We start from the raw sequence: 23,791 nt of genomic DNA, 5'->3' as shown, positions 1-23,791 counted from the left end.
GAAGATTAATTCTGTTTTTGAAGTATTTAAATCTATTGTGCGACATCCATATTTTTATTGAAGTGAGATATAAATGCAAAAGTGAAAAAGTTTGTGTCCAGGAATTTTGAACGATACGTTGACACCTGCTAGGATACGTTGAGACCTGCTAGGAGATGGCATAATGGAAGAAGGTAAATGTTAAAAAGAAGAGCTGAGAGTGCGGATCCCTGGGGCACTCCAGTTTTGGTGGAGTACCAGTTGGATTTATGATTTCCAATGGTAATTCTTTGAGGTCTTTCAGACATGAAAGATTTAAACCATTTTAGCACAGTTTCTTTAATACCTATTTGTTTGAGATTGGCATACCCAGCCATCAGATGAGCCCTCATCACCCACCGAACAGCCGGAGCAGAACCCAACTCTATTGAGCTGCAAACTTGCTGAGCCGCATGCATGGCATGCTGACCCGTGGCCCATCGCTATCGCAGGGAAAGCTACCTCAGAGCACCAGAACAGTAAGCGCAGCCAACCCCCCCCCCCCCCCCAAGAACCCCAGCCACCAATATGAGGAGGAATTCGCCTGCACAGCAGACCTGTGCTACTGCCTTTGACTTTTTTTTTTTTTTTAACTTTATTAAACTTCCCACAAGGCTGGAAAACAGAGGCTCCAAAAAAAGACTGCCACAGAAGAAAAAATACCCTGAGCCTGCAGCCACCTCAGTAGTCTTGTGAAGGGGATCCCCAGATTTACACCCCATGGGCACAAGGACAGAGTACACTAAAGGTCACCAACCTCCAGCTTGTCCACCTCAGTCAAACAGGGAAGAACCTACTAGGAACCAAAACCCCCCCTGGGAGGAAGGCTCAAAAACCAAAAATTGCCGCATGAACATATTAACAGCTCTCATTCAACTCCATGAAACAGGAGTTCCCAAATTATCTTTGTAGTTCCTCTGAAGGTTCTCTACATTTTCTTGCACCATTTGCCAAATTTTCTCCACTTTGGGGACTCTCCATATACGTGCAAAGTCTGCAGATACTCGCAGGCATTGCACTAGTTTTCACAGAGAAAGTATGCTTATACTTTCACTTTGAAAATTACCCAGACATACGCAGCTGCTAATTTGTGCAGGTACTTTTCACAGCAAAAACTATGGGCAATACTTTTGAATTTTCAGAAGTATGTGCATATTCCAAACCCTGTCCCAACCCCGCCCCCAAGAACACCTTCTCTAACTGCAGGTAAAAGTACACTTTTATACCATCTTACTTCACTAATATGAACCCAACGTGGTTTACATCGCAGATAAATACAATAAAAACACAACAAATCAATACAAAATAGTCCCTAATATACATAACAGCCCCACTCTCATTGAAAGGCAGACCAATCCTTTAATACAAAACTAAAGAATGGCTTCATCACCAAGAAAATATTTTACTTCATTTTATTATACACAGATGTTTTACACACTGAAATAGTTCTTACTGCATGTAGAAAACATTATGGTAAGATGTGATAAATCTAAGACAAATGTCCATAACTGCAACTTACTTTGCTTTTGCATTGTTCGCATTTCCTCTGATTCCATTTCATCTCCCTCAATAGCATCAGCATCACTGTTAGTTTTTGAATCTTGGTCACTCTGGATGTTCCCAGCTTGAGGCTGGTTCCACTCTGTGGCAGTCCTACTGTAACTACAAAAATTATTAATCAAATAAGAAAATTATTATTTACCTGCTAATTTTCGTTCCTGTAGTACCATGGATCAGTCCAGACAGTGGGTTATGTCCCCAATCCAGCAGATGGAGTCAGCACAAGCTTTGAGGGGGCGTATCCATATATACTACTACCCCCTCTGCAGGAGTTCAGTATCGAGTATATCAAAGCCCGAGTAGAGACCCCCGAAGGATCAAGTTTGTGGAAACAGATAATGAAAACAATTGTAACCGCAACAAGTAACTGCAAACATCCTACCAACTTGTAGGGAGCTGTGAAAAACAGCGAAAAGAAACAACTGTGAAGACACAGAACACTGCGAGCAAGAAGCAGCGCAGAGCTGAGCAGGATCAAGAACCCAAACGCGGTGGGCGTCTGGACTGATCCATGGTACTACAGGAACGAAAATTAGCAGGTAAATAATAATTTTCTTTTCCCTGTACGTACCTGGATCAGTCCAGACAGTGGGATGTACCCAAGCTTCCCTAAATCGGGTGGGGTCCTGCGAGGCCTGCTCGGAGAACCTGCTCGCCAAAGTGTCCAGAGACCGAAGAGGCGAGGTGCAGATGATAGTGCCTCGAGAACGTGTGTAACGATTTCCAGGTGGCTGCCCTACAAATTTCCTGCGAGGATACCGAGCGAACCTCCGCCCAGGAAGCCGCCTGAGAACGTGTAGAATGCGCTACGATTCCGGGTGGGGGAGTCCAACCCGCCCCAATGTAAGAAGCAGCAATGCCGGCCTTCAGCCATCTGGCAATGGTAGTCTTCGAGGCCTGAGACCCCTTCTTAGGACCGGCCCAGAGTACAAAGAGATGGTCAGAGGTTCGGAACTCATTTGTAGCCTCCAGATAGAGGCGCAGAGTGCGCTTGACATTCAAGAGACGGAGAGACTTCGGCTCTGAGGAAGAGAAGGACAGCAACTCCACCGTCTGGTTCACATGGAATGCAGAAACCACCTTCGGAAGGAAGGAGGGAACGGTGCGAAGCGAAACTCCAGAGTCGGAGAAACGGAGATAGGGCTCTCTACACAACAGAGCCTGCATCTCCGAGATGCGTCGAGCGGAACAGATGGTCACAAGAAATACAGTCTTGAGAGTGAGATCCTTTATCGTTGCGCAGCGGCTCGAACGGTGGTCCCGACAGGGAGCAAAGCACAAGGTTAAGACTCCAGGAGGGACAAGGGTCCCGTAACGGAGGACGCATATGCTTGACACCCTTGAGAAAACGAGCAATGTCAGGATGCTGTAGAAGAGAGCCCCCATCGCTCAACAGCGAACCAAGGGCGGCCACCTGAACCCGTAGTGAATTATAGGTGAGCCCTTTTTCCACCCCCGCCTGTAGAAACTGAAGGATCTGAGGTACAGAAGCCTTAGCGGGTCTCGTGGCCTGGCTGGTACACCACAGCTTGAACACCTTCCAGACTCGAACATAGGCCGATGTCTTTCGTGCCCGCAATAGCGTGGATACTACCGCCTCCAGGTAGCCCCGACGCCGGAGGCGGCGCCTCTCAAAAGCCAGGCTGCAAGACAGAAGAATTCTGCCTGCTCGAAAAATACCGGGCCCTGATGTAGGAGCTGGGGGAGGTGCCCCAGCCTGATTGGCCTGTCGATCACCAGCTGTAGCAGGTCCGCAAACCAGGGTCGCCTGGGCCATTCTGGGGTGACGAAAACCACGGTCCCCTGATGGCTTTCTATTCTGCGGAGCATCCTGCCCACCAGGGGCCATGGTGGAAAAGAAAGATATGGCGGCCACGGGAGGACCAGGGCATCCACTCCCTCCGCGCTCTCTCCGGCGACTGAAGAAGCGTGGAGCCTTGGCGTTGAGAGCGGACGCCATCAGATCCAAGTGGGGGGCCCCCCACCGATGGATGAGAAGTTGCATTGCTTTGTCGGAGAGAGACCACTCTCCGGGTCCAGCAGTTGACGACTGAGGAAGTCCGCCTGGACGTTGTCCACACCGGCGACGTGCGAGGCCGCTAGCCGGACGAGATGACGCTCCGCCCATTGCATCAGCAGCGCCGCCTCGAGCGCGACCTGCGGGCTGCGCGTGCCTCCTTGTCGGTTGATGTAGACCACGGTGGTAGCGTTGTCCGATAGGATTCTGACTTCTCGGTTCCGAAGAAGCGGGAGGAAATGTCTCAGAGCTAGCCGGACCGCTCTGGTTTCCAGACGGTTGATTGACCACTTCGCCTCCACCGTGGACCACGTCCCCTGCGTGGCGCTTCGATCGCAGACTGCACCCCAGCCTGCTAGACTGGCATAGGTGGTCACCACCACCCAATTTGGCAGATCGAGGGACATGCCACGGGCCAGGTTCGGCGGATCCAACCACCAGCCCAGACTGTCCCTGGCATTCTGTGGGAGCGGGAGAATCATCTGATAGTCCTGCAATACTGGTTTCCAACGGGAGAAGAGCGCCCACTGTAAGGTCCTGAGGTGCGCGAAAGCCCAAGGTACAAGGTCGATGGTGGACCCCATCACTCCCAGGAGTTGCAGGTAGTCCCAGGAGGTGGGCTCTGGTAACGCAGAGAACCGTCGTGTGTGATCCCGCAAGGATTGAGCTTTGTCCTGGCGCAGAAAAACTTTGCCCAGTAGGGTGTCGAAAGTTGCCCCCAAAAAAAACCCAAGCGTTGCGAGGGCATGAGGGAGCTCTTGGAGAAGTTCACTACCCATCCCAGGGAATGTAGAAACCGTACTACTCGAGTCACCGCTGAGCGTCCATGATCGAATTACTTCGCCCGGAGGAGCCAATCGTCCAGATAAGGATGAACCAGGATGCCCTCCTTCCGGAGAGCTGCCGCCACAACTACCATGATCTTGGTGAAGGTGTGCAGCACCGGCGCCAATCCAAACGCGAGAGCCGTGAACTGAAAATGCTGGTCCAGAATTTTGAAACGAAGGAAACTGTGGTGGTCCGGGCGGATGGGAATGTGCAGGTAGGCCTCCGTTAAGTCCAGGGAGGCGAGGAACTCCCCCCGATGCACCGCCGCAATCACTGACCGGAGCGTTTCCATGCGGAACCGAACGACTCGAAGGGATTTGTTGACTTCCTTGAGGACTAGGATAGGCCGGAAGGAACCGTCCTTCTTTGGTACGACGAAATAGATGGAATAGTGGCCCGAGCCCACCTCTCCGAAGGGCACGGGCGCAGTAGCGCCTATCTCCCGGAGTCTGTCCAGAGTCAGCTGCACCGCTCCTCTCTTGAGGTCCGAGCCACAGGGGGAAAAGATGAACCTTCCCTGCGGGGGGCGGACAAATTCCAATGCGTAGCCGTGTTTTATGGTATCCAGGACCCACTGGTCCGAGGTGATCCGTGCCCACTCCGCTTAGAAATACGTTAGTCGGTCCCCAATCCTGGGGACAGGGGAGTGGGCGAGACTGGCATCATTGTGAAGACTTGGTATAGGGGTTCCCGGTTCCGGGAGTAGTGCGTGCGGGCCGATGCCCGCGGAAGGCGCGCAACCAGGGCTGAGACCTGGGGGCGGATGGCCGGGAGCCCGTCTGTCTGTAGCCCCTGTTGCGCCGTTGCGCTCTGGCTCTGGTCCGAGAAGAAGAAAACGCTCTGGATGGTCGAAACCTATCCTCCAGCAGCCGATGAACAGCGTTCTCCCCCAGGGACTTGATGATCTGGTCCAAATCCTCCCCGAAGAGGAACTTGCCCCTGAAGGGAAGAGAGCCCAGACTGGACTTAGAGGACGTATCAGACGCCCAATTGCGTAGCCACAGTAGTCGTCGTGCTGCCACTACCGAAACCATGGATCTTGTGAGGACCCGAAAAAGGTCGTACGAGGCGTCCGCCCCATACGCCACTGCGGCTTCTAGCCGATCTGCCTGGGCAGCCTCATCGGACGGCAGGTTCTGAGACGTGAGGAGTTGTTGCACCCAAAGGAGACTAGCCCGCTGGGCAAGCGAACTGCACATCACCGCCCGCATACCCAGAGCGGAGACCTCGAAAACCCGCTTAAGGAAAACTTCCAACTTACGATCCTGTGTGTCCCGCAACGCCGCACCTCCCGTCACTGGGATAGTCGTCCTCTTCGTGACCGCCGACACTGCGGAGTCCACCTTTGGGACCTTGATGAGGTCCAGAAAATCTTCGGGGAGCGGGTACAGCTTTTCCATAGCCCGGCTGCTCTTCAGGGAGGCCTCCGGGGTGTCCCATTCCCTGGTGAGAAGTTGTAAAAACGAGTCATGAATGGGAAAAGCCCGAGCCCTCGGCCGGAGTGCCGCCAGGACAGGATCTCCCTTCCTTGAAGAAGTGATGACAGCGGGAGCTACTGGGGCAGGCGGGTCTGGTGGCGGATCCAAATCTAATTCTTGGATGATCTGCGGGATGAGGTCGTCCAGCTCTTCCCTCTGGAAGAGGCGTAGGGTACGCGGATCATCCCCCTCCTGTGTGCCGTCCCCTTGTCCCCCGTCCGGGAGGTCAAGTCCATGTCCCGCTGGGTCTGGCACCGCCCCCCACTGCCGCGGGCGTGGATCGGACCCGGGTAGGAAGGCGGGAGGCCCCCACTCCCGGAGGGTCGGGGGGGGCCGGCGTAGAGGGCGACATCCGAGGGATCTTAGGAGGGGGGGGGGTCCCACAGGTGCTTCCAGCCCCTGCAGATAAGCGGTATGCATGAGCAGGATAAACTCCGGAGAGAACCCCGGCCTGCTCGGGTGCGCTTCGGGGGCGGCGTGGTTCCTGCTCCCTGGCTCTGGGTGCTTGGTTCCTGCACCAAAATCGGGGGAACACCCCCGCTGGTAGAGTCCTCCAGGGATCCGTTCTCCCTCGTGGCCTCCAGGGATCCGTTCCCCCTCGTGGCCTGCGCCTCAGGGCGCTCAGAATGTAAAATGGCCGCCGTTCCCGCCAAAAATGGCGGAGTGGCCGGCCCGCACCGCCCGGGCAAAAAAGAGAAATCAGTCAGGGACTGTGAGGTACCTTCCCCCCCGGGAAGGCATCGTGCACAGATGCCCTCCCGGGAAATCCGGGACCCCGGGTCTCCGCAGGCCGCACAGCGGGACGGCCGCGGCATCGGGATCGCTGCAGAAGAAAAGAAAAAGCCTCGGGGGGGGCCACGCGCACAAAGGCGCCGCTGCGGGGGGGCCCGGTCGGCCCGCACTGCCCGCTGTCTGAAAATAGAGGAGGGTGCCGCGGGGGGGCCTTCCTGGCCACACGACCCGCCCCAGACATCTTTCCCTAAATGGCTCAGCAGCCCATGAGGAGCTGTAAAATGGCCGCGGGTGAGGGAGTAAAGAGCGAAGAGGCCGGCTCCACCGGCTTTCGCGGGCACCGGGGGCTGAGCTGTAAAGGAAAAAAACTACAAAGGAAAAACAAACTTACCCCTGGCTGCAACGAGAAATAAACAGCAAGGCCGCAGAGAAGAGACAAGGAAGATAAGCCACTCCCCAGAAGTTGAAAGAACTCTGCCTTTTTTTTTTTTTTTTTTTTTAAACTTAATACAAACTTGATACAAACTTGATCCACAGAAAAAGACAACAACAAGCCATAATCAAGCAAGAAAGTGAAGGAAAAGGAGGGGAAGCCTGATTCCCCTACTCGCATCTGCTGGAGTCAGAAGATACTGAACTCCTGCAGAGGGGGTAGTAGTATATATGGATACGCCCCCTCAAAGCTTGTGCTGACTCCATCTGCTGGATTGGGGACATAACCCACTGTCTGGACTGATCCAGGTACGTACAGGGAATATGCATTTCCTGAAGCCTCAATGAAGCTACAGTGCAAATAATAGTAGTCTATCTGCAGATAACCACCTATGCCATAGAGTTCAACATCCAAAGCTGAAGGCAAGGATATGTAAAAAGTAAGGTAAGGTGATTATCAAAGTCTCTGCCAAGGAGCACAAGCATCATCAGAAAACAGAATTAAAAAAAATTTTAAACAAAAAATTGCTTCGTACTTGCTAAGTTTCTTTCCTGATTCCCACAGACCAGTCCAGACAAATGTTTTTTTTTCCCCTACTAGCAGACAGAGAAGAAATGTTTTACTGTACTGTTGGTATTTAAGTTACTGTTATAACTGAAGAGAAAGTGAGGTAGATTATTTCACATTTGGCAAGCTGTACTATACAATATGAATAAAGGATTGTCTCTGATTAGCTCCCAGCATGAGGATATTATCTGCTGTTAAACTGTATGCACTCACTTTTTCTTCAGTTATAACTTTCATCATGAGGTTGATTTTCTCCACTTCCTTTTGGCTATTTAAGTTACTGTGCCACCTGCAGTCTCTCAGTATTATCTGTAACCAAGCTAAAGAGATACCTAACCCCTCTGTTTTGAGCAGGGCAAAAGTAAATTACCGACAAATACCAGAAAAGAACTTGAACACCCCTCTTACAAGACGATTCTAAGTATATACGCAGAAAAGAGCAGTCTTTAGAAACCAAGGCGGGTTTCTGGCCTGGTCTATGGGACTCAAGGAAAGAAAATTAGCATGTAAGAACCAATTTTTCTTTCTTTATCACCTCCCCCCAGCCCAGTTCAGATGGGCAGGAACCGGAAAGACCCTCTTATAACAAATATCTCACAAAGGTTCTATGTATATCCAAGACATGAAGCTCCTTGGCATGCACAGAGGAAGAAGAAGAAATGGACTTCCTAAAAACAGGCAACCCTATGTATTGGGTCAAGTGGAAGGAGGAAAACTACCTTTCGCAAAAAAAGATGGCACTGTGCAAATAGAAATACCATCCTCTGAAAACTAAAGGAAGGAGTCCCTACACAATAAGGTCTGCAACTCTGAAATACACCTTGCTGAACAGCCAACCACCAAAATTACCATCTTCAGTATAAGATCTTTTAACAATGTCCTTCTAATTGGTTCAAAGGGGACCATTAACACCAAGTTTAGAACCCATGTATTTATTTATTTATTTAAAATTCTTTTGATATACAGATGATCAAGACAAAGGTCTTATCGTACCGGTTTACAGTGTAACCAGGGGTAACCAATTAAATAGAAGCTAAAGTTACAATGAACAGGGATTTACAGTACAGGAGAGTTAAGAGCGAAAGATATTGGTTTAACATAACATAATTCTAACAAGAGAAACGTATGTAACAATCAACGTAAGATACAAGCTTAGACAATGGCCTGCTATGTAAATCGAACAGTGGCAGGAATGATCCAGGAGAAGGGGGGGGGGTGGGGAACTGTGAAAATGAGGGGTGAGAGTCTACGCTAGTTGTGGAGTGACCCATCAAGGGAAGGCTTGAATGAACAGCCAAGTTTTCAGTTTCTTTCTGAAGGAGAAAGGGCATTGTTCCTGGCAAAGTTCTGGGGGAAGAAGATTCCATTGATAAGGTCCAGCAGTGGACAAGGCTTGTTTCTGAATGGAGGTGTGACTAGTGGATTTATTAGGGGGAGCCTGGAGAGATCCTTTGTATGCCGATCTGATTGGTCTTGTGGAGTGGTTTGGTTGAGGAGGACAGAAGGCTGAGGAGAAGCGCGTTGCAATAGTCGATCTTTGAGAACAGTATGGCTTGAGTACTGAACGGTAATCCTGAAAGTGTAAGGAACAACGTGCCAAATTGGAGGTGACAAAAGCTGCTTCCCCTCAAAAAGTGCACCATTTCCAGGTGTCGTACCAAAGAGGAATTACATACCTTACCTTTTTAAAAGGACCACACCATCACCTGTATCTTAGAGTTTAAGGCTAGACACTTCTGAAAACTTTTCTGCAAATAGAATAGGGTCACTGGAATGAAGGCATGAAGCAGTGAAGCCCCATCTCCCACACCACCATAACTCAAACACCTTCCAAACCTATACACACGCTAAGGAAGTTGAAGTCTTTCTAGCTTGAAGCAGAGTTGTAATACCCTTTTCCAAATATTCCTTAATTCTCAACCTTCTCCTCACAAAGGCCATGCCACAACACAAAAGTGATCTACCTGCTCCAAGAAGATCAGACCTTGTTGCAATAGACCAGGAACATGACCAAGTCTTAAGGGCCCCTCTAACTTGAGATTTATCAAATCCATGAACCAAGGACACCTAGGTCATTCCAGAGCCACCAGAATCACCTTCTTCTATCAGAGACCAAGGAGGAAAAGCAAAGCAGAATCCCTTGAGTCCTCCATGACCGTGAAAGGACCTTGAGCCCCTCTGATCCCACCTCTCGACTGCGACTGAAGAATCTTAGAGCCTTGGCATTCTGCCTCAGTGCCATGAGATCCAAATGGGGACTACCCCACGTGGTCCTAATGAGAGACATGGCTTCTTCTGCTAACTCTCACTCCCTAAGATCCATAGTAACATAGCAATGATGGCAGAAAAGAACCAAATGGTCCATCCAGTCTGCTCAGCAAGCTTCTTATCATAATATCCGTCGAGTAGTGCAGGTTATCCCCATGTTTCTCTTAAGGGTAGCAATTGCTGCTCCCAGCAGTTATCCCCAAGCATTAAGACAACCCATAAAAATTTGTTGCTAGCAACATTTTTACTGGATGATGAGCCTTCTTGAAAATTCAGACAGTGCTGCTTGACTTGCTTTGCTTATGGATTTGGCCGTAGAAGCAGTCCTGTGCTTTTTCCCTTGTCTCTTCATATCAGTACCCCAGTATGTCTGCTGAGATAATCTGCTTGCACATTCTCCACTTTGGCCACATGAGTTGCCAATGATTTCAGATGTCATTCTGTCCAATGGAATAATATCCACACTTCCAAGGAAACCTCTGGGTTCTTCATTCCTCCCTGTCTGTTTATATATACCACTACTCTTGCATTGTCTTGACAATACACTCACAGCTTTGTATCTGACTAATGGCAGAAGGACTAGTAAGGCCCTCTATATCACCCTTGTCTCTAACTGATTGATGGACCAAGAAGCTTCCGACACAATCTATTTGCTCTGAGCTGTCTCTGACAATTGGTTCCCCAGCTGCCCAGACCTTCAGAAAAGTTGTCCTGTGAAAGCCACCAGGAAAGACTTGAATTGGCTTCCCTAAACAGGGGCAACCTAATCTCAAAATGCTGTGACTAAGGACTCAACACACAAGAAGGATCTTCTGCAATGGAACCAGGTCCAGCCATGGAGCCCTCTACCTGTAGATAATCCCAGACTCTGGGAACTTACAGATGCAACAAATGGCAAACCTGTTCCTGCAGTTTTACCATCCTCTCTAGTGTAACAAACACCTTACTTACATTTGTCTTGAACCAAGTCCTTGGATATTCGAAGTCTAGGATGGGAGCAGCTTGTTTTTTGGAAAATTTATCACTCAACCTAGAGCCTGCAATAACTGTACCATCCAGTGAATGGATTGCGGACAATTTTCTCTGGACTTTGCCCAAATAAGCTCCAAGTAGGGATGCACAAGGCTACCTTCCTTGTGCAAAGTTGCAACCACTATCACTTTGGAAAAGGTGCGAAGAGCCATTGCCAATCAAAAAGGTAGTGCCTGAAACTGAAATGGCTTCCTGGACCTTTGGTGATCCTTCTAAATGGGAATTTGAAGCTAGGCCTCTGACAGATCCAAGGACACCAGGAATTCCCTTTTCCTTATTGGAGCAAACAGAGAATGCAGAGTTTATATGCAAAAATGGGGCACCCATAGAGATTTGTTCACCTTCTTAAGGTCTAGAATGGGTTGAAAACGTATCCCCCATTTTTATTTGGCACCATGAAATAAAGAGTACTTTCCCTTTTCTCTGACAAGGTGAGCCAACTGCTTCCCTATGCAAATGCATAGAGGGATGGACCAATAGTGACTCATTAAGATCCCTTAAGTCTTCCAGATCTGAGTCCTGAGCTCTCACAAGAGCTTCTACAGTTCCTCTGAAAGGAGTGAGACTTGTTTACTGGTGCTGTAAAGACAACCCTTTTCCTGGGTTATAATGCCTGGCCTCAAACTTCTGTCCACTGAGGAAGATCTTACAGCCTCCCTTAGGCTTATCCTCCAGGAGCTTATGAAACTTACACTCCCCCAGGTGTTTGACAAACTTTTCCAAATGTTGTCCAAAGAACAGTTTCCCTCTAAAGGGAAGAATACTGAACCAAGACATGGATCAGACATCTGCTGACCAGTTATGCCACCAGAGTAATCTTCAGGCCAAGACCACAGATACCATATTTCTGGCCATCATACTAGGCAGATCATATAAGGCATCTGATCTAAAAGCCAATCAAACTTCCAGGCAATGAGCCCCTTTTTTGGAAAGAGCCTTATCAGAAGCCGCTAGTGGAATCTGCTGTATCCAGCATAAACATGCCCGAGCCATGAAGCTACTACACAATACTGCACGGATGCCAAGGATGAATCTTCAGAAACTTTCTTAAGATGGAGTTCCATCTTCTGATCCAGAGAGTCCTTCAGGGCCACACACCCTTCCCTCTAGGATAGAGATTTTCTTCATCACAGTAATACCAAGGCATCCACCTTTGACAACTCCTGAGAGGATTTAACTTTGCCATGGCGCTCCCAACTTTCAATCCTGATTCTGGAATATCCCATTCCTTGGGAACAATGGCCTTAACAATCCTGTGAAAACAAAAGGCCTTAGTGGAACCCCTGAGTCTTTCCAGAATAGGATCCTCATCATCATTGTCTGATTTTACCATCTGCTTCTTTATTCCCAGCTCCGCCAGAGCTTCAGAAATCAAGGCAGGTAATTCCTCTTTTTTGAAGAGAGAAACCACCTTAGAGTCATCCCTGCTCACCCTCCTCTAAGGGATCCTTATCCATGCCCTCAACCCCCAGAGGATTCTCTGGGGGCACTACTCCAATATTGTCCTCCGAACTGCTCTATACCAAATCCAAATCGAGATCAGGCTCTCCTTTTCTCTTTTTTGGCTGGGATGGGATAAGGGATCCCCACTGGGGATTGCTTGGGCAAGAATCTTTCCCCACCAGAGCTCCTTTTAGCCAAAAATGCTTTGTGCCTAAACAGCACAAACTCTGGAGGAAACAGTTCTTATTTATTTATTTATTTGAAAACTCTTCTATACCGTCGTTGAGTTAGATATCCATCACAACGGTTTACAAAAAGGCATGTAACGAAAAATATGAGTGGTATAGATTATAAATTAACCATGTGCCATCATAGAACGGTAACAATTTAGTGTCAAAAACTGTGTGTGTCAGTTAAGCTTATTTGTTCGGAACATATTATGCGGTTTTAATTTAACATTAAAATGCATTTTGTAGGTAAAAGTAATAACTTCTAGTTTGGTGCGTCCTTAGCATTCAACCGTTTTTCTCCTTATCTTTATCTTTGTAAAAGGCTTGTTTAAATAGCCAGGTTTTCAGATTAGTTTTGAATATTTTCAAATTTCTCTGCAGCCATATTTTGAGTGGCATGGTGTTCCATAGCACGGGGCAAGCCAGCGACAGTGCTCTTTCCCTTACTTGCGTGAGGCGTGCTGATTTGACAGAGGGGACAGTTAGTAAAGCCTTATTAGCAGATCTCAGGTTTCTTTGCGGTACATGTACATGCAGGGCAGTGTTGAGCCAGTCTGCTTTTTCATCATGGATTAGTTTATGAATTATACATAGTGTCTTAAATTAAATTCTTTGTTCAATTGGAAGCCAGTGTAAATTGGCGAATCATCCTCAGAAATGCCAGTTGAGATACCTGAGCACAGGACCCCCCGTCAATGGGGGACAAGCGTAGGGGATCAGAAACCCCTTCCCCCAAACTCAACTGACCCCCAGAGAAGAAGACAAAATAGCTGCCTTTCCAATGGTGCCTGTATCCCATACCATGCATGATGCATACATCTGCACCACAAAACTGCTGCTTCCTAATGGCTTCCCTCTTCACCTCAGTGGAAGGAGAAGCTCCTGACAGTCCTACCTGCCCTCCACACAGGCTGTGCATACACCTAATGCCTGTAACTTCCCTGTTCACTAACCACAGGCCAGGCACTACTTTTCCGCTCAGCAGGAGCGGCCATCTTTGCTGCATGCAGCTCTAATCCCAACAGGGAAACCTCCACCTTCCTTTTTCACCCTTTCCTCTGCAGCAAATTTCAGGCTCTATCCATCCCACACCAGAGGCAGGGCTCGCTATACCATCCTGGAGATGACCGAAGCTTGAAACTGTCGGTTCATTTTATTTATTTAAATTGCTTAATAGGGACCAAAACCCCTTAAAAACAACCAACAACTAATAAAGAAAAAAATGTGGATCCATAAAGTCTAGAGGATGTGAATGAAGAGAAGAGGCATGGGGGTGGCTTGCGAGAATGACGGCTACTACCTGGTGATTAATACCCTTATTCAATAAACATATACATGGTTAATGCGACTTCAACATTGCTCTATGCTTCAATGGCAAGAGGAAATGTGGGAAGAAGGATTTGCATTCACGAATAAGCGTGGGAGTAGCTTGCTTGTTGCGGCGTTTCTACCCCAAACCAAATAAGCCTGATACTTCACTTTCAATACATATCCAGCATAGCTCTCTGCTTCAATGGCAGGGGGAATGAAGATAAGAGGATTTACATTCAGGCAACTACCAACAAGGACTGAATTGCATAGCCTGGGTACACAAATAAGCGTGGGAGTAGCTTGCTTGTTGCGGCGGTTACTACCCCATACCAATTAGGTTTGATACTTCACTTTGATGCAGCTCCAGCACTGCTCTCTACATCAATGGCGGGGGTGGAAGGAAATTTGAACCAAAAAGTTACCAATAAGGGCCCTGAACTCAGCAGTCAGAGTAACAGATAAGTATGAGAAAAATAAGTATGAAAGCTTGCTGGGCAGACTGGATGGGCCATTTGGTCTTCTTCTGCTGTCATTTCTATGTTTCTGTTTCCATTTGAAGGAGTCTTCCAAGGAAGGGAGGAATCAGCCAGCTAGAGAGAGGGAGAAGTCATCCAAGAATGAGGGAGCCAGCACCCTATATCCTCCAGGACACAGTCCAAGTTCCACAAGAGTCCCTGACCCCCTGCTTGGCCTGCTACTCTCTCAGAGGGAGGGTTCCAGAAACAGAACCTAACACCCCTGGGAGTCATTTAGTCTTCAAGTCCAATTGCAGGTTTTTTAAATCTACCATCTACTGGAGGCAGATAATTCGAGACTGCAGGTGTCACTGTAACTTAAATCTCCATCTGCTAGTGGGGAAGGAAAAATTCATTCATATGAACTGGTTTGGGGGGGGATAAGAAAAATTTTTTTTTACATTACTTCATCAGCGACAAGATCTAGCAAACTTCTACAGTCAAATGCAACTAATTGGCTATGAAGCTGCACATTTTCTACATTCAGTAAGCAAAAAACTTACATCACAGAATTCTCTCCAATAAAAAACTTACACAGAATTGATTCCAATTTTCCAAAAATATGCAATTAGAAGTCAATATTCAAAGTCATTTAGAATGATAACTCAAAAGATAGCTGTCTAAATTGATAATTTTGAATATTCCCCTTTCATATCTGGCTAAAAGTTAGCCAAATCTTTATCTTGCTAAGATCTAGCAAAGTAAGAAAGAAGCATGCTGGAGCTATCATGGAGCAGGCAGACTGGGCTAGGATTTCCCCTAGCAGGAGTAGAGCCAGACTCGGGGACAGGGACGGACTGGGTCTTCTGCCTTTTCCAGCCACCTCCCATGCAGGTTGAGCCCTTGAATTGTAGTGGCCAGCAGGACTTATCTGGAAGCATGCCCGTAAAAGTGGAGTAGCCACCTAGTGGTTAGAGCAGTGGGCTACGAACCAGGAGAACTGGCCTGATTGATTCTCTCCTGTATTGTAGTGAGACCCTGCTTTGGCAAATTTTAATTGCATATGAGGTGCTTGCTGCTTCAAAGGACCTAGATTAGTTTGAATTTTACCTTCATTCTAATTTAACATGATGGTATAATTCTCAAGTTACTTATGGTAGTTAAGACCACATCGTCTGGCAACTAAGTAACTTCTGAATGCAACTCTCTGGTATAAACTCCCTGCCCTGCTCCCTACTGAATCAAATGCCAAGATACTCTAGCATCCGAGATGGTTGTAAACTGTTCTTGGCCAGGTTCACCACCCAACCTAGCTCCTGAAGCAAGGAGAACACCTTATGAGATACCAGTCATCCAGAAAATGGATGGACCAGGATGCCATCCTTGCACAGACACACCGCTACCACCACCATGACCTTGGAGAAGGACCAGAGTGCAGTAGCTAGTCTGAGGGTAGGGCCTGAAATTAATAAGGACGTCCCAGAACAGTGAAGCAAAGGAACCGTTGATGCTCCTGGTGAATGGGAATATGCAGATAGGCCTCCATCAGGTCGAGACGCGTGAGAAATTTCCCTGTCTGTACTGCCACATATTTTTTTGCAATCTGGGAACAGGAATTACAGCCATTAAATCCAACAGCCTCCTAAACAGTCTCCAGAGTGTCATTCTCTTCTAGGAAAGAGTTGCATGGAGAAATCATAAATGCAGAGGAGGAACTCAGAACTTCTGGAGTATGGCTATCCTATATCGCTTCCAGGACCCACTGGTCCATCGTAATCTGGGCCCACCTTTGATAAAAGTGAGATAAACTTTTGCCTATCTCCTGATCCAGGTGGTGAGCCCACACACCTTCATTGTAAAGATAGAGATACTGCGGCCCTGGAACCCACAACCTTACAAGTCCTATGAGACCAAAAGGACAAGATTGCTCCTCTAAGCATGAAACTGATGGAAATTCCTGGAGTGGCCTGTTGCACCAAAAGGATGCGCCGCTGCCTTCTTGCCCTCTGGTAATCAAGGAACCTTGGAGATATTCACCATCCTCTTCAACTCACTCTCAAATAAGAGAACCCTTAAAGAGTAACCTTGTGAGATTGGATTTGGAAATAGTGTCTGCTGACCAATTTTGCAGCCAGAACTGGCACCTAGCCACAAGCCACAGCTGCATTGGCTAAGAACGTGGCACCCGGTCCATCACCTATCTGGTGTTGGATCCTACTCCTTGTGTCTCCTGAGAGAGACGCAAACCAGCCCAAGCCACAAGGCAGCAGCAAGAAGCAATTTGTAACTTCATTGCCATAGCCTCAAAGGCCTGTTCAAGGATAGCTTTCTATCATGAGCATCTTTTAGTGCTGTCCCTCCTTCCACCAGAATAGTGGCTTGCTTGGTAACAGCGCAAACCAAAGCATCCACCTTTGGGAAATGTAACTGTTCCCTTGCATCCAGGTCCAAGGGGCACAAACCCACCAAACCATGCCCCCCTCCCTCCCTCTTCAAAACCTGTCTCTGGGGCATTCACTGAAGATCAATTAACCTTTGAATTGGATCCAGGAGGGGAAAGAAACAGGATACTGTGTGAAAAAGTGACCAATATGGGATCTTTCTTTTGTAAGTTCGTAGCGTCACCCCTGTCCACAGAGTGTGTCTTCAGGGTCTGAGACAATCGACTCAGCAACTCATCTTTGGGAAAAATAACCAGAGTAAAGTCCAATGTGGTGCCAAATCTGGTGGAATTCTCCCTCTTCCAGAGGAGAGAAAACCAAATTCCCATCAGAATCATCCGACGTTTCATGATCCACATCCCCCAATCATCTCCAGGGATAGCCTCCCTGTGGTGTTTGCCTGCAATGGCTAACAAGTGAGAGGCCCAAGCACCTGACCATTCTTAGCAGGTTGCTTCACCACTACTGGGTGCCCCTTCAGAAAGGTCTGCAAGCCCTAAAAAAATTCCACAGGAGAAATTTCACCTAGGAGGACGATGGATCCATACTGGGGGCCTATAAGCCCGAACCTGGCACTCTTCAACCTCTCTCTTGGAAATGCCTCTGCCATCGGGAAGAGGGTAACTGTTCGCCATGTCACCTCCCATGCCACTCCCCTCCGGAGTCACCATAGGCCAAGGGAATGTCCCAACGTTGGCAAGATCTGTAGTAACCAAATCACCTGAGCATCTAAAACAGCGCCGACAGGCATAGAGAGCACGATGGCTGGATTGCCCTCATATGACAAGCCTCACAGACAACAAGACCCTCAGACCTTTTCATTCCCAGAGACAGTTTTCCTGAACTTGGCTATAGGTGGCCATCTACACACACTCCAAGGGCACTGGATGTACTTGCGCAAATACGCACTCAGAACTAGGCCGTGGCCTTACGTGCACAAGCACCCATACACCTGCATGCTCATGCCAGGGCATTGCCGCATGGTGAGAACACACGCACTTTTAAGCTTGTGGGAATAAAAAACTGCTGCCGTGGCTGACTAAACAGAGCCTGAGAAGTGGGGCCTAGCTAACAGCTGCTCATTCCACTGAGCCTGAGCTGCCTCCACTCATCACTAACTCCCCAGAGAAGTAAGGAAGAAATAGGGGGTAAGAGATGCAGAGGAAAAATGCTGAGGAAAGGTCTGGTAAGGAAAAGAAAAGAGGGTTCTAAAACTTCCCTACTTGTTTTTTTGTTTTTTAAACTTGAACTCAACAGTCTTGGTTGAGAGCATGAACAGGTCATCTGCTGCGGGGGGGGGGGGGGGGGGGGGGGGGGAGGGAAGAGAGAGAGAGGGAGGGCACAAGCCTTCACCACCAAGCACTCCTTTATCCTCTTTTCTGCATTTTATTTTTTTTTTACGTCCATGCCTTTTGGTCAGGCTTCCAGACAAAGTGCTTAACTGAGGGAGGGACCAAACCGATGTCACCTTAGGAGCTTAAGCAGTATGTCTGAATCTTCTCCTAATCTTCTATTTTCAGTTTTTTTTTATTTTTAAACCATAAGCAATCCCCACAAGGGAGATGCATGTTCACCATCTGCTGGAGGAGAATAATACTGGCAGTCTGATGTCAGGGCAGGGCTATTTGTCAATGACATCAGTGAGTCAGCTTTACTCAGTCTTCATCTGCTGGTAGGAGTGCATAATCCCCTGGTGTAGATTGGCCTGCCTGAGTGCAGAGGAACTTGGTTACTGATCCACAAACCAATCTATATATAAGAAAATAAAATGCAACATCCAAACAACTTATGGCAACACAGTACTCCATATTTTGCAGTTTATAGGAAAATTGGTTCTTACCTGCTAATTTTCTTTCCTGTAGTACCACGGATCAGTCCAGACCTTGGGTTGAGCCTCCTGTCCAGCAGATGGAGACAGACCAAAGCTGAAAGGGTATCCTATATCAGGGCAGAGCCTACCCTGCACTCCTTCAGTATAAACATTATCAAAGCAGATATAACTCGTAAAAGATCAAGCAAGCAATCAAACTGATAAATTGAACAATTGAACCATTGAAAGAATTCTGTATAAAATCACTCTTGCATAGAAAATCATTTTCATCTGGTAGATACTTCCGGTGCCTTAAAGCAATAACAGATTCAGGTATCCAGTATCCTGTAAAGAAAGAAACTTCGAACGGACGGAACAGATCGATCACGAGAAGGTGTCTGGACTGATCCGTGGTACTACAGGAACGAAAATCAGCAATTAAGAACCAATTTTCCTTGTACGTACCCGGATCAGTCCAGACCGTGGGATATACCAAAGCTTCCCTACATAGGGTGGGGACAGAGAGTACCGCTTGAAGAACCTGCCATCCAAAGAAGCCAAAAACTGGAGCCTGTACATCGAGGCGGTAATGACGAGCAAAGGTATGCAGAGACTTCCAAGTAGCTGCCCTGCATATTTCCTGAGGAGAGACCGACTGACTCTCCGCCCAAGAAGTGGCCTGAGAACGCAAAGAATGGGCCTTTAAGCCCTCTGGAACCGATCGGCCCTTACTGATATACGCCGACGCAACAGCCTCCTTTAACCAACGAGCAATCATCTCCTTAGAAGCCTTGTTACCCTTATTTGGACCACTCCAGAGGACAAACAAATGATCCAGACCCAGAACTCATTAGTAACCTCGAAGTAGCACAGTAAGACCCGTTTTACGTCCAGGCGCCGGAGATCACCGCCAGACGTGCTCACTATGTTTTCAGAAGAAAAGGCCAGGAGTTCCACAGACTGATTGATGTGAAAGGAAGACACGACCTTCGGCAAAAAGGAGGGTACCGTCTTCAGGGAGACCCTTGAATCAGAAAAACGCAGAAAAGGGTCCCTGCAAGATAAAGCTTGGAGTTCCGAAGCCCTTCTGGCGGAACAAATGGACACCAGGAAGACTGTTTTGAGAGTCAAATCCTTAAGTGTAGCCCGCCGCAGAGGTTCGAATGGAGCCTCGCATAGCACCTGAAGAACCAGGTTAAGACTCCACGAGGGACAAGTAGCTCTGACCGGCAGATTCAAATGTTTGGCTCCCTGAGGAAGCAAATGACATCCGGATGAGTCGCCACTATGTAACCATCAATGTTGCCTAATAGGGAGCCGAGGGCAGAAACCTGCACCCGCAAGGAGCTGCAAGACAAGCCCTTGGAAAGACCGTTCTGGAGGAAGGAAAGGACCTGGGAACCTTGCGAGCCGACACTCCTGCTGCGGCGCACGCATTTTCAAAAACCTTCCAGACCTGGACATAAGCGAGAGAGATAGATGGCTTCTGGGCCCTCAACAGTGTGGATATAACTTCTACCTTATATCCCTTCTTTCTCAATCTCCGCAGTTCAAAAGCCAGGCCGCTAGACAAAAGCGATCTGCCTGATCGAAAAATACGGGACCCTGCCGCAGGAGACAGGGACGATGGCCGAGTCAGAGAGGGCCATCTATTGCGAGGTTCACCAGATCTGCGAACCATGGTCTGCGGGGCCACTCGGGTGCCACTAGGATGACGGGACCCCGATTGAGTTCTATTCTTCTGAGTATCTTTCCCACCAACGGTCAAGGGGGAAACACGTACAGGAGAATGTCGTGAGGCCAGGGAAGAACCAGCGCATCCACTCCTTCCGTGCAATGCTCCCTTCTGTGGCTGAAGAACCTGGGAGCTTTCGCATTGTTCATTGTGGCCATCAGATCTAAGTGTGTGTGTGTGGGGGGGGGGGACGACACTCCACCTGTGGACGATCAGATTCATCGCTGTGTCTGACAACTCCCACTCGCTAGGGTCTAGCCGCTGGCGACTGAGGAAATCGGCTTGAACATTCTCCTTCCCCGCAATGTGTGAAGCTGCTAAGCGATCCAGGTGACGTTCCACCCAGGCGAAGAGCTTGCTGGCTTCCAGAGCCACCAGGCGACTCCTGGTGCCTTCCTGCCAAATGATATAGGCTACCGTAGTGAAGTTGTCCGAGAGAATCCGCACCGCCTTGCGATGGAGCAAGGGAAGGAAAACCTTGAGCGCCAGCCGACTGATGTGCCAGCAGGATTGAGCTGGGGACCAGTATCCCTGCGTAGACTGGGTTTGACACACCACTCCCCAGCCGGAAGGGCTGGCGTCCATCGTGACAATGATTCACTACAGCGTCTGAAGGGGCACCCCCTTCAGAAGGTGGACAGGCAATAGCCACCATTGCATCTCAGTGATGGTAGGCTCGGAGAGCGGGAGAGGCGTCCGAAACTGCTCCGACACCGGTTTCCAGTGAGACAGCAAAGCTTTCTGTAATGGACGCATATGCACAAAGGCCCAAGGAACCAGATCGAAAGTGGAGGCCATGGACCCCAGGACCTGAAGGTACTCCCAGGCCGTGGGTAGAGAAAGTGAGAGAAAATTGCGCACTTGTTCCCTGCGTTTTGAGCGCCCACGTGTCTGGAAGGAACACTTTGCCTACTCGTGTGTCAAATAGCGCCCCCAGGAATTCCAGGATCTGGGATGGCTGTAGCTTGCTCTCGGAAAAGTTGATTATCCACCCAAGAGAGGTCAGACAAGTCAGGACCCTGTCGACCGCCAGCTTGCAGAGAGACTCCGACTTGGCCCTGATGAGCCAATCGTCAAGGTAAGGATGGACCAGAACTCCTTCTCGATGGAGAGAGGCTGCCACTACCACCATGACCTTTGTAAAAGTGCGCAGCGCTGTTGTGAGGCCGAACGGGTGTGCCTGAAACTGGAAATGTTGGCCCAGGATCTCAAACCGGAGATACCTCTGATGTTCAAGGCGAATCAGAATGTGCAAGTAAGCCTCCTTCAAGTCGAGCAATGCCAGGAATTCACCGGAGCGAACCGCCGCTATCACAGCCCTCAGGGTCTCCATTCGAAAATGGGGGACCTTGAGGACCCGATTGACTTGCTTGAGATCCAAAATTGGACGAAAGGAGCCTTCCTTTTTGGGGATGACGAAGTAGATGGAATATTGGCCAGACCCTTGTTCCTCCACCAGGACTGGAACTAGGGCACCCAATTCCAGCAGCCTGGTCAGCATCTGGTCAACCGCAAGTCGCTTTTGACTTCCACATGGAAAGATTAGGTGAAGGTCCGGTAGGTCTTGAGCAAATTCTAACGCGTAGCCTCTTTCTATCACCTCTAGGACCCACTGATCCGTCGTAATCTTGGCCCATTCCTCGAGAAACAGGGACAGCCGTCCACCTAAGTTTGGAACAGTGGACTGGGCCGGCCGTTTTTCATCAGGAAGAGGACTTTGCGGCCGAGTGTTGCTGGCTACCATCCCGGAAGGGCCGACGTCCACAAAAGGAATGAGACCAGGATTGGGATCTGGAAGCATTGCCTCTCAGAAAGGATCCCCGGGCTCTGCTGTTATATCGACTTTGACCTCTGAAGCGAGTGCAGGAAGGAAAGAAGGACTTAGACTGCTTCGGGTGGTCCTCCGACAGCGTATGAATCTTGTTCTCCCCTAGAGATTTAATAAGCTTCTCTAGGTCCTCACCAAAAAGCAACTGACCCTTGAAAGGGAGAATGCCCAACTGCACTTTAGAAGAGGTGTCCTCAGCCCAAGTCCTCAGCCAGTGGAGACGCCTGGCCGAGACCGCGGCTCTGGCTTGCACCCGCAGAAGATCGTGAAGGGCATCAGCCCCATACGCAATTGCGGCTTCTAGTCGGTCCGCCTGCTCTGCCTCTGCAGATGGGAGGTCTTGGGTGCTGAGTAATTGTTGAACCCACCTGAGGCTTGCCCGCTGCATGAGACTGCGGCAGATTGTCGCACGGACTCCTAAGGACAAGACCTCAAAGATGTGGATAAAGGTGAACCGGTAGATGTAGTATACTTGGATTTTCAGAAGGCGTTTGACAAAGTTCCTCATGAGAGGCTTCTAGGAAAAGTAAAAAGTCATGGGATAGGTGGCGATGTCCTTTCGTGGATTGCAAACTGGCTAAGAGACAGGAAACAGAGTAGGATTAAATGGACAATTTTCTCAGTGGAAGGGAGTGGGCAGTGGAGAGCCTCAGGTATCTGTATTGGGACCCTTACTTTTCAATATATTTATAAATGATCTGGAAAGAAATACGATGAGTGAGAATCAAATTTGCAGATGATACAAAATTGTTCAGAGTAGATAAATCACAAGCAGATTGTGATAAATTGCAGGAAGACCTTGTGAGACTGGAAAATTGGGCATCAAATGGCTGATGAAATTTAATGTGGATAAGTGCAAGGTGATGCATATAGGGAAAAATAACCCATGCTATAGTTACACAATGTTAGATTCCATATTAGGTGCTACAACCCAAGAAAGATCTAGGCGTCATAGTGGATAACACATTGAAATCATCGGTTCAGTGTGCTGCGGCAGTCAAAAAAGCAAACAGAATGTTGGGAATTATTAGAAAGGGAATGGTGAATAAAACGGAAAATGTCATAATGCCTCTGTATCGCTCCATGGTGAGACCGCACCGTGAATACTGTGTACAATTCTAGTCGCCGCATCTCAAAAAAGATATAATTGCGATGGAGAAGGTACAGAGAAGGGCTACCAAAATGATAAGGGGAATGGAACAGCTCCCCTATGAGGAAAGACTAAAAAGGTTAGGACTTTTCAGCTTGGAGAAGAGACGGCTGAGGGGGATATGATAGAGGTGTTTAAAATGATGAGAGGTCTAGAACGGGTAGATGTGAATCGGTTATTTACTCTTTCGGATAATAGAAAGACTAGGGAGCACTCCATGAAGTAAGCATGTGGCACATTTAAAACTAATCGGAGAAAGTTCTTTTTTACTCAACACACAATTAAACTCTGGAATTTGTTGCCAGAGGATGTGGTTAGTGCAGTTAGTATAGCTGTGTTTAAAAAAGGATTGGATAAGTTCTTGGAGGAGAAGTCCATTACCTGCTATTAATTAAGTTGAATTAGAAAATAGCCACTGCTATTACTAGCAACGGTAACATGGAATAGACTTAGTT

General features: G+C 48.4%; 1 protein-coding gene across 1 annotated transcript in view; it reads right to left on the bottom strand.

Moving 5' to 3' along the window:
* Window positions 1–23,791, bottom strand: part of WDHD1 (WD repeat and HMG-box DNA binding protein 1) — a 247,833-nt gene that overhangs the window by 24,390 nt on the left and 199,652 nt on the right. The window contains exon 20 of the mRNA XM_029597432.1: window positions 1,538–1,680. Coding sequence (XP_029453292.1) covers window positions 1,538–1,680 — 143 coding nt within the window. The remainder of the gene's footprint in view (window positions 1–1,537; window positions 1,681–23,791) is intronic.

Source organism: Rhinatrema bivittatum, chromosome 4 (genome assembly GCF_901001135.1).
Source record: "Rhinatrema bivittatum chromosome 4, aRhiBiv1.1, whole genome shotgun sequence".
Taxonomy (NCBI): domain Eukaryota; kingdom Metazoa; phylum Chordata; class Amphibia; order Gymnophiona; family Rhinatrematidae; genus Rhinatrema; species Rhinatrema bivittatum.
The sequence above is the reverse complement of the archived record's forward strand: the minus strand, read 5'-3'. Positions and strand labels throughout refer to the sequence as shown.